Source organism: Mytilus edulis, chromosome 4 (genome assembly GCF_963676685.1).
Source record: "Mytilus edulis chromosome 4, xbMytEdul2.2, whole genome shotgun sequence".
Lineage (NCBI taxonomy): Eukaryota > Metazoa > Mollusca > Bivalvia > Mytilida > Mytilidae > Mytilus > Mytilus edulis.
This window is the reverse complement of record NC_092347.1, coordinates 67,195,261-67,207,632: the sequence shown is the minus strand read 5'-3', so window position 1 is coordinate 67,207,632 and position 12,372 is coordinate 67,195,261. Positions and strand designations below refer to the sequence as shown.

The 12,372-nt window shown below is 33.0% G+C and overlaps 1 protein-coding gene across 1 annotated transcript; it reads left to right on the top strand.

Moving 5' to 3' along the window:
• The first annotated feature begins 7,183 nt into the window (after nucleotides 1-7,183).
• LOC139520286 (uncharacterized) lies at nucleotides 7,184-10,871 on the top strand. The gene is made up of 2 exons (XM_071312801.1): nucleotides 7,184-7,263; nucleotides 9,110-10,871. Exon 2 carries the CDS (start codon nucleotides 9,110-9,112, stop codon nucleotides 10,805-10,807), a length of 1,698 nt encoding a protein of 565 aa, XP_071168902.1. The 5' UTR covers nucleotides 7,184-7,263; the 3' UTR covers nucleotides 10,808-10,871.
• Nucleotides 10,872-12,372: the final 1,501 nt, after the last annotated feature.

Below are 12,372 nucleotides of genomic sequence, written 5' to 3'. Positions count from 1 at the left end.
TCACAATAACTAGCCCGATATAGAGTGATCACATTAACTAACCCGAGATAGAGTGATCAACAAATTAATTAGGTCATAAACATGTCGCCTAAAGAAAACAGTATCATAAACAAATGTTATAAACGTATCTTGAATTGTTAAATAATTCAAAAGCAAGCTTAGCATGAAATTGATATTTCCCATACGTACGAGATCTATGAGGATATAAAATGTTCACTTTTGCATAGCAAATCTATACAGGAAATCTGACTTTCATCGATCAAAAATATCTTTTAAGAGAATTTAAAGATCAAAAGTTGTACCGTTTAGGTTTTCAAAGATTAAATGGGTATTATCCTGCCTGCAGTTGTAGTTCATAGTGTATTTGCCCTGTGACTACTATTATAGTTTTCTCAGATTTGTCGATATTTAATATATTCTCTTGATCATATCAGTAATCAAACCTACATGGGCTTCTTTCAATGTCTTGATTTTGACCACTGTTGTGTGATTTAGTTGGACACATAAGTCATATGAAACGAGTGACTGGTGAAAATAATTGTTATCCAATTCTTAAACCAGTACATGTATATATCATAAACTTAGTCTTCTATGCACGATTTTATCATTTCTTTCGCAAATATATCGTACAATCGACAATTGTTTTGTCTCTGTCTGTTATGATTTAACCAATATAGAGGCTAATTAATTGCCGTGTTTTGGAGCCGTAGTTTACCGGTTGTCACCTTATAGTAAACAATCAACAACGAAGCATGGATATTGAGAACGTGTATAACATGTACAACCAGATAATAGTTTATTTCAATGACAGATCCATGCGTATTGCGATCACCGGAATTCTACGAGAAGAGTCGCTCTTAGGTCATTTCCATACTGGAATATTTCGGCTAATTGCTTTCAGGAAGCAAGCAATTAAAAAAAGTAAACTTCTTCTAAATATGAAAAGTTATAGAATTTTCTTTAAAAAATTATATATTCATAAGTTTTATAATGAATACTATCCATTTAGTTATAAAAAACATATGCCTATTTTTTTTTTATTTTCTGTTTCATATGACTTTAAATTCTAGCATAAAGCCATCCACAAAAACCACGAAAATTAGTTCCCCAATAATAAAAGTACTTTCACAGTTGGAAATAAACACGTTCAAACTTGATGTAACTAGTTAACTTGGTGAACACTGATACAAAAAAGTATAAAAAGGAAGAAAGTAGCTTACACAAAAATAACAATGCTTTCAGAAATAGTACACACAATTGATTCAATTTCTGTTTTAAATGGCAAGTTTTCAAAGTAATTTGGTACGTCGTTATCTAAATGACATTTATTGTATTGACAATGGAATGGAAATACATATGATCATCTGAATTGTAACTTAACTTTTTTTTATTAGACATTGCGTTAAGTAAAAATAATGTTAGCGTCTGGAATGTATTCTTTTTTTTCGAGTAAAATGTCGCAAGATGTTCTTAACCCTATCACTGCTTGCATTTTTTTAATGCCTTTTCATTATAACTTTTACCGACTTTAAACATCATTTGTCCAGTAAATGTAAGTTCTGCCAGAGCACTAAAAGTGTATTGCTGGGGACTATATATTGCTCTTTAGATCAGATTTGAATTTCAAAATTGTTAGGTTCCTGTCTCAATGTATATCGATATTTTATTCTCGATAAAGATTTAATCGCGTAGAAATATTGTGTGGACAGGACCTACTTGTGTGCAATTCGCAGACTATAAGTAGATACTAAAAGCAGACAAAAAGTTACACATGTTACATCACTTCTTCAAATGTCAGTTTGTTTTTATTATTGAGGAAGTATGCTTAAAATCAGATGAAAATACATGATATTACTTGATTGACATTTGGGTTTCTGTAAGAAACAATCCTTCACCTAAACAATCAGAAAGTTGAAGGACAATATGACAAGGGGATAGTTCCCAAAATAGCTACAAGTCGATGTTTTCTAATTCTTTATAAGTAGTATATTTGAAGGATAAGGACAATGTACGGGAGTATTAGAATTCAATGTATTTGTATCCAGTACGTCTAGCGATTAAAATGTATAAACTATTGATGTAGAACATTTATTAGCAGGGCTCAAAACACGGTTTTAAACCATAGTCAAATGTCTTTACAATATCTCAAGCTCTTAAACGCCAACAAGTAAATAAATCGTAGCGATTAGGCAGTTGTGTATCAATGAAAAGATATTTAATTTTAAAAACACAATGCTCTGTCAGATACAACAAACTTATGTATAAAAAAGACATAAGTTTAAGCATACAAAAGTCATTAACAATCAAAACCAAGGAGTAAACAAAGACTCGTAAAACCAAAAAACATTTACATCAACAGTTATGAATAATAAATAAGAAACAAAACGAACTCCACTAAAGACCGGGAGTGAAATCATGTGTTCCGGAAGGGTAAGCATTTCCTGCACCGTATACGGCACCTGTCGTGTTATTTCTTTGTTCAGTCCGGTAATGATGGAAGGTTATTATGACTGATATCAAATATGATTTCTGACACACTTTTGTCATTATGACCAATCAGCTCATGATGGCGACCGTAAAATTTCTTGAGTGATGACCTTAATTTGATTAATTCATAGCCCTGTCTTATCAACTTTTGAGAAAGCAGTATTCCTCGTTCAACAAAATCAACGTACTAAGAGCTAGCTCTAGAGTAACCAATCAATGGAGACACATATATTCCATATGCTGGTACCGCTGGGATGTTGCTCCACAGAAATGGAAAGATGACTATCGGAAAATTAAAATCCTCGCGTTTGTCATGAATTTTGGTATTTAACCTACCATCAGTAGTCATTTCGAGAAAAAGATCTAAATATGAAGTAGATTTATATGTGTCGGTAGTATCTTTAATTTCAAGTTCACTTGGATAGACTAAATGTAAGTGATCACTGAATATACCCATGAATAAAGGCAACAGTAGTATACCGCTGTTCAAAACTCATAAATCCATGGACAAAAAACAAAATCGGGATAACAAACTAAAACCGAGGGAAACGCATTAAATATAAGAGGAGAACAACGACATAACACTAAAATGTAACACACATAGACAAAATCCCACGAGAATAACAAATATAACATATATATATAACATCAAAACCAAATACATGAATTTGGGATAGACAAGTACCGTGACACGTCTTATCGCAATGTGAATTTACACTCAAAAATAAGAGAAAACAAACGACACAACGTTATAATGTAATACACACAGAAACGAACTATAATATAACAATGACCATATTCCTGACTTGGTACAGGGCATTTTTAAAGGAAAAAATGGTGGGTTGAACCTGGTTTTGTGGCATGCCAAACCTCGCACTTTTATGGCCATGTGAAATACAACATCAAAATGACAACACAGGACTACAATATAAATAAATTGGAGAACACAATTGACAAAGAATCACACGAACAACAGCCAACAAAAGGCAACAAGTTCAAAATTTTAATACGCCAGAAGTGTATTTTGTCCACACAAGACCTATGTGTGACGCACAGATACAAAAGTTTGAAAGCCGAAACGAGTACAAAGTTGAACAGCATCGAGGACCAAAAGATCAAAAAGGTTCTGCCAAAAACGGCAAGGGTTTTCTGTTAAGTTACCAGAAAATCCCTATAATTTAGAGTAATTTATACTTTTGCAAACAGTAAATTTAATAAAATGAATATTCAAAAGATGTACATGATAAAGCTGAAGTATTAACTAATTACAGGAAACAACTGAATAAAATTGAGAAAGGAAATGGTGAATATGTCAAAGCGACAACCACCCGACCATAGAGCAAACAACAGCCGAAGGCAACCAATGGGTCTTCAATGTAGCGAGAATTCCCGCACCCGTAGGTGAAATACATTTACATAACCAGACATTTGAAACACAAAAGTAGACACATCCGAATACGTTTAAACCTCTACGCCAAGTGACGTCCTATTTGAAACTGAAAAATGACGAAAAAATGACGTCATTTGAATTAGTAAAACAGAGCATCAAAAAATGAAAAATGACGTCACATAAGAATGAATAAGATAGAATTTAAGATTATATATTTGAACTAAATACTGATATTGTATTTAATAACAAAGCACATTTTAACTACCACTGGCTCAAACATGCAAGCAGTGAAACCTCCAAAAATTAGAGTGGTTTTTGTCTATACCATACTAATGACAAAATACAGTTTCAGTTAGATAATGACAGCAGTGAAAGACAATATCTGTCAATAAAAAGCCCAAACGCGACAAGTAAAATAGTGATAAATAAGATGAAAATGAAATTGGTAAAATGTTTGAAAGATATGCTGTTATGAATAATGCGTGTGATACTAGATTGATAAAGGCAACAGTAGCAAACCATCGTTCAAAAGTCATAAATAGAAAGAATATAAATCCGGGTTACAAATTAAAAAAGTGGACAGGAAAACCAATCAACTATTAGAGGATAGATTAAACAATTCGCAGTGTTACATTTGGTTGTAAAAAATATTGACATGTTTTGATTTATGTTACAATTGTTTTTAAAGTTTTTTCAGGGAAGTCATTTGATATCAAACAACACTCAGACCAACCTATTTAAGCATTTACAATGTTTGTCAATTTCGGGTTTATTTCAGAACTTGAAACCTTTTTTCTTTTCTTGATTGAACATTTACTTCCTTGTTTTCGAAAATGCTAATTTATGGGCAATTACACTTTCGTTACATCACTTTCCTTGTACACTAGTCAAAAAAAGAAACAATACACGACTTTAGAATACAATTTATTAAAAAGTATTAAAACTAAAACAAAATGAGATAAACTATTTTAAAAAGCTTTCATTTGCAATGTATGTGCATATTATAATGAAATCAAACCCTGTCGAAAAGTAACTAAATTCCGTGTAAACAATCATAGGGTGCAAATTATTTTTGCGGAAAGTTCGACACAAAATCGACACACACCAATGTCCTAATTACCAAATGAATTTTCAAATTTGTTTTAAAGTATTCAATATGCTAATCAAGTTCATATTGTAACTATTGGGTTGAAATATTGTTTTTTTTTTAATTTTTGGTATAAAAAGTGTTTTTTTGAAATCTCAAAAAAAAAAATAATATAAGAAAACAAATGTTTTCGTCTCAAATCAATGTTTTATACAGGAAAACAACACACTGTTAATTTGGAACCTTACGGATTAGTTTTAAGATCGTTAACGGTTTTTTTTAATTTCACTTTAAACATACTATCAATGATAAATCAATTGATAATGTTTACTTTTTAACGATTTCTTTTGGGGCCGAACTTTGCTTTACAAATAAAAAAAGAAACTACGATTTTTAAAAAAGAATTGATGGCAAACATTGTCTTTATCTTTAACTCATAGGTTGACATTATTAGTTGAAACTTCTGTTTTTAAAATTTTGTCAACAAAAAATGTCGCCAAATGACGACATGAAAGCAAATATTTATTTTTTTAAACGGATTTATATGTCAATGGTCATTACATATTACTACCTTCAATTTTGGTCCTATAAACAGAAAACCTCATCTTTCATTTGAAAAAAAGTCGTGTATCGTTTCTTTTGTTGACTAGTATATATGCAGCTAAAACCTTATGCAATGGCATTCAATGTTATGTTCATTTTTGCCATGGTGATAGGGAAGTATTTGGAATCACTTGTAAAAACCAAATGAATGGATAAATAAGAATAGTAAGAAAAACATCCTATTGAAATCAAATAAAAAGAATGGGTATACACGACGGGTGCCACATGTGAAGCAGGATCTGCTTACCCTTCCGGGGCACCTGAGATCACCCCCAGTTTTTGGTGGGGTTCGTGTTGCTTAGTCTTTAGTTTTCTATGTTGTGTGTTCTTTACTGTTATTTGTCTGTTTGTCTTTTAATTTCAGCCATGGCGTTGTCAGTTTATTTTTTATCTATGAGTTTGACTCTCCCTCTGGTATCTTTCGTCCCTCTTTTTGCTCATGAAACAACTCTCAACAAGAAAAATGACAGAATATTTAACAACTTTAGATCACCGTAAGGCCTTGAACAATGAGCAAAACTGACAGTGTGGGAGGTTTTGAACGACGACGAGGTTCTTGTATGGTCGTCAAGAGCCAAGCCCATATCGAATAGTCAGATACAAAAGGCTAAGAAATGACAGATGTATAACAATACAAACGAGAAGGCTTAAGGCTCATTTAATGTGCAAAACAATGAACGAAATCAAATATGTTATAACGCAAAAAAACGATAATCCACTGAATTACAGGATCCCGACTTGGAACAGGCGGGGAAACTCGTTTGAAAGCACCAACCCTGCCCGTATCCGGGACAGTAGTAGTGGTGGATTTAGGGGGTTCGGGGTTGAAACCCACTTTCTTTTTACTATCAATGCATTTGCATGGCGACATATGGTAAGAACCTCCATTCCTTTAACCCTGGGTTGGCTTAACTCATTAGATAGATACAAAGTTTGTTATTAGTTGTTATTGGTTAAGTCTTTTCGTTGTTGCTTAAAAAAAACAACGTATCAAATACGAGGTCCCCATGGTGATAGATTGACTTGCGTAATAGTGTGTTGTTGTTTTTTTTTGGTTTTAAAACGGTATCGAACCAGAAATTGCTTATTCCACCAATGTCTTACTTATACCACCTTTGACTTGTTTAAATAGAAGTTTATTAATTTCGCACGATAAAGGCAGCGATAAACTGCACTTGTATTAATCCCTATCCATAATTATAGGCCTGGGTTAATACTTGAAAAATATAGTACTATCCCCCTGATGATATATCATATACAGTACAATTGTATCTGCATAAAAAAGCAAGGAATAAGATACCAAAGAGGCAATGAAAATTGTAAGTCGAAAAAAAAGCGTGCATTATCATGACAAAAAAGGGAAAAAAGACATAAACCTGAACATTCTGAATGTGTACAATACTTCACAATAAACTAGTGATTTAGCATTGATAATCCAACTTATGAAATGAAAATGCACTTGATTATGTGCTCCGGAAATAAATGAAGTGTGTAATAAATAAAGAAGGCAACATATCAACAGCAAGATGTGAGTTGAACGAAAACATTTCACATCAATAAATAAAATCAGAGTCTGATAACTAAATTTATTATGTCTGTAATAACCTTCCATACTTAGAGTTGGACTGTGATATATCATTCTATATTTAGCTTAAGCAGGTGAACTTTACTACAGAGAGAAGAACACATTATACAGGTAATATTGTGTTGTATTTTGCTCTAATTATAGTAAAAAGACAAGATTCTTCCTACTTATTTTACTGAATCTATCAAATATTGGTCAAAATAATTAATAGTTAGAATTCAAGTGGAAGCGAGACAACTGTTGATGAGTTGTCATCAAACCATTTTTCAAACAGAAAGTTAAAATCGGAATGTTTATGAAACCTACTTGAGTTTGGTGTTGCATTCACAATGTTTTGTTCTGTAATGACCGTAGTGCCTCGATTATTTAACATCAATTTTGTAAGAAGAACGAATGAAATCTTTATAAATTCCTCATTTGTATGGACGGTAAAACTGTCATAAATCTATTTAGTATAATTAGAAAAGAACATTGTATTTTCAAGTCTGGTTAACAGAAACATAACAACTGTTAAGCTTTTTGTCGACATATCCATTCGTGAATTACCTAATTTCAGTCATTCAACATGTTCAATGAAACTGTTTATCTATTTTGACGGAGATTCGTCCTCCCTGCTATCGTGTCGTTGATTACACTCTAACAGTAAAACAACTAATACACCGAAAACAAGGAAAGTACAAAATGAAAAGACCCTTTTCAAATGGCGTAATCAAAATCTCAAATTAACACATCAAACGCATTGCAAACAGATGTCAAGGTCCTAACTTTGATACAGGTAAGATCGTTTGATTATTTTGCCATAATAATAATATAAAAAGAAAATATTCTTCCTAGTCATTGACTGAGTTTTTGGACAAGATAATAAAAAATTAGTATTTAAGGGGAATCGAGACAACTGTTAATGAACTGTCAGAAAACTAATCATTATTCAAATAGAAGTTAAAATGGGAATATTATGAGAACTCCTTGAATTTTAAGTTGCAATCAACATATTTTCGTCCTTAAAAGTAAACAGATTATTGTACAGTATTGATGTATTTAACATATCTGTTATTTTGACATTCTAAGTACGTCACTATTCTGCATTATTACAATAGTCGCAATGAATTACTATGGTTTTCAACTGAAATAAAAACCGATAATTTCACATGTGTAATACACTCGGTTATTTCAATCCTATAACGTCATACACAAATTGGTGTTGTAAAGACGTTGTCAATGGCCTTACAGTTAGAATCATCTATCATCATAATGAAACATTAAACATTGTTACTTTTATTTAACTAATATTACCTTATTATAGGCTTTAAGTAACATGACTTTGGATCTTATTATGATGTTCAAAGTAAGTTCTAAGACAAAAAAAAACAACACATATACGTTTTGTCTTGATATTTTGTCAGTAGATAGATGAATCTTTCCTCCCCGATGATATGACTACCTCGGTAGTCATCAGTTTTGTGTTGACATAAATTTTCATTGATATTATCATATTTATAATGGATTGTTTACAAAACTATAAAGTGTTCGAAATACTAATTATAAGGACTTCCTACTCTAGGAATAGATTACATTCGCTGCATTTGGGAAAATCTTTCTGAATTTGTTAGTGTTACCCTCAATGTTCTTGAACTTAGTGCTTTTATTGGCCTTTTATATATTTTATTCGAGCGTCCCTTATGAGTCTTTAGTTGACAAAACGCTTGTCTGTATTACAAAATTATAAGCCTGGTTTCTTATATGATTTGTTTGCACTAATTGTATGAATTTACCTGATTGTAAGTCGTAAAAGTTAGCGCCCCATGCATTAATTCATATACGAATTTGTATATCCCTTCAGCAAGTTTTTTCTATACAGTGCCATTTTACTGAATAATGATTTATTCAGGTAACAATTTCGATAAATGAACGTATGAAATACATACAGGGAAATCATCAATTTTTTATTTCATTTCAGATGGCTTCATCAACAAACATTTTATGTGGTATCTGTGATGCCCAACATATTACCAAATGTGCAGATCATTGGTGTCCTGAATGTGATGAAGGTCTGTGTTATGATTGTGAAAAGCACCATAGTATATCGAAAGGTACACGAAAACATGGAGTTATTCCTACAGAAGACTACAAAAAATTACCACACGACATTTTATCAATTGGACACCATTGTCAAGATCATGAGAAAAAATTTCAAAACTACTGTCCACACCATGAAAAATTATGCTGTCCAACCTGCATTTCTACAGAACATCGAAAATGTGTAAGTTTGTTAGATCTTGATGAAATCGTTAAATCATCGAAAACCTCAGTGCTGATTGATAATCTTGAAAAAACCTATAAAGACTTAGCAACAAATATCAATACTATCATTATTGATCGAAAGGGAAATCTTGCAAAGATTAAGGAACAACGACAGGGATTCCATGCCGAAATCAAACAAGTAAGAGATAAAATAAACACCCATCTAGACGAGCTTGAACAACAGATTATACGCGACCTGCTCTCCGAGGAGCGAAAAATAGAAACACAGATTGAGACCCTACTGAATCAACTTGCAGACAAAATAACAACTGTTCGGGATCTTCAAAACAATATAGTTGCCATGAAAAACCATGCAACTGACCTTCAAACATTTCTAGCGAGTAAAAAGTTAGAAGAACGTGCTATGTTGGAGGAAAAGTACCTACAATCCATTCTGATTGACAGCAATAGTTTGAAATGTTTGAACTTGAAATGCAGCATCAGTGACAATATCATGCACATTCCAGCAATAAAGTCGTTTGGGTCGATTTCAACACATGTTAGCGCCTCTTCTGCAGTACTTACAACAGAAAAAGATAAACAGGCACAGATTCTGTTACTTACAAGTATGGCCAATAAATCTATTGGAGACATTCAGGTGACTAAGATCAGACAATTCAAAGTTCCTTGTAAATCAGGTATCACAGGAAACACCTTTTGTCAGAATGGCGATATGGTTTTCGCGGATTATTCTGAGGGAAACCGCCTGTTGATAATGAATAGTATGGGAAATTTAAGACGTGAAATTTCACTTCCGTCTGTTAATCTGTATGATGTTACGTCTCTGGACGATAACACGGTTGCGGTGACTACATGGTTACAGAATGATATTCATGTTATTGATATAAATACAGGAACTATCAAAACATGTATGAGCGGTGACTTTTGTGGTGGGATAACACACAGAGGGAATACATTGATGTGTGGTGCTCGTTCAAATGAATTGAAGACAGTAGATTTGCGTGACAATGAGGTGTCTGTCTTAATTCCAGAAGTACCAATAAATTGCCAGACTTACGTTACAACGACTTCAGACAAAATATTTGTGACACACCATGCCAACAATACAGTTACTTGTTACAGAATGAATGGAGACAAAGAATGGCAATACCTTGACCAATCTATGGTCAACGTACCTCTTGGCATTACCGTTGACAAATACGAAAACGTGTATGTTATTTCAAATGGAAATAATTCTGTTGTTTTAATTACATCGGACGGTAAACACGCGCGAAAAATTCTGGAAGAAAAGGATGGAATAGTTTGTCCCTACAGTGTTCATTTTGATCCAAACCAAAACAATTTACTAGTGGCATGTTTCAACGGCGGTGCATTCTTGTACAACATTTCATAAATAGTTAACCTGGCGTTGATAATTTTCATATTGTCTGTTTCAAATAAATCTGAGTGTGAAAAATGTTGTCAGATTTGTTATACATTGAAAAGATTAACAATCACAACCAACAAATACGACAATACAGTAGACAACTCCAACCCCCAATCATCAGAGACTTACAAAAACAGAGTCAAAAAGCCCCGACTTGGTACAAACACAATATGTGGTGAGTTTAAACAAACCCGTGTTCAGTACGAACCAACACACCTTTGTTAAGCTACCCATCAAACGCACATCAAAAACCTGGCTAAAATCTGTTTACATATATTTCTGGTTTATGCTATGGCACAACATTATACTTAGAAACACGGAAAGCATGTTCATTGGTAGTTGTCTTTTGCATCTAAGTCTTTTAGACAATTTGTTCCAATGTTGTGCAAGTGTTCGATCAGACCACACTATTATAAGTACTGTGTGCGTCGAAGTGTCATTTTGTTTCTCCTGGTCTTTTTTTCCGTTTTAAACTCCCATGTATTTACATTAACAAATATGCGTGTTGATTTACGACAAAAGTTTACAATTTACTGTGCATGCAAGTTTCAAAAATACAGTTGTAGGAAGTTACAAGTTTAATCTATCTCAACATGAAGCAATATTTGTTGATTTGGGTCTTGAAACCTATACTTCAATTCTAGCCAATCGAATTAAAATCACAACATATGAGAACCGATCCGACAAGTTATTTTAAGTGTAATTTCAAAAAGGCGTGTATATCGAATGACATACAAGTAGTTTGGTATTGAAAAGTAGAGCAACATGAATGAAAAATGTTACGTAATACATAGACAATAACTGTTTAGTGTCTTTAAATATCAGCTGTATTTGTACGAGGCTAGGAAACAAGGTGTATGCGAGCTTTTAGCGAGCTACTACATCTGTTTCGAGCCGAGTACAAATACAGCTGATATTTAAAGACACTAAACAGTTATTGTCTTTATCCTGCAATTAATTCTGTATATTGTTTGTGTTTTTAAAGACACAAAAACTAACATATTTAGCATTTATTTTCGATTTGTAATCCCTTGAGGCCCGCGTAGTGATATCAATATCACACATTACGCTGAAGACGGGTTCGCAAAAAAGAATCTCGAATGGTCAACAATAATACATCGCTCAAGGTGAATAATTATCTATTTTAACATAACAACTAATTTCAACAGTAAAAACAAATAACAAAACATTGTCCAATTTGAAACAGAAGTGTACGAGTTGTCCTACGCTTCAGACTTGACATTCACTAAACATGCATGCTGAAATTGACATGGTTGATTTTGTAACACAATCATACACATTCAAGTTTTGAAATCGACAATTGTCATCGTCATTGGAATGCAACTGGAATACACATTCTGAGGTCACACAGGTTCAAACAATACTCAGTCCGGCAGTGGGCGGAGCTTTTAAGCGATATCTGTATAGTATACAGATACAGCATAGCGATATCTGTAGGGCTGTATCTGTATAGTAGAACACCCAATTGCAGGATAAATTGATTTATCCTGCAATTGGGTGTCCTACTATAC

Coding starts and splice junctions, on each gene's coding strand:
- LOC139520286 (XM_071312801.1), top strand. CDS start 9,110: ATGGCTTCATCAACAAACATTTTATGTGGTATCTGTGATGCCCAACAT.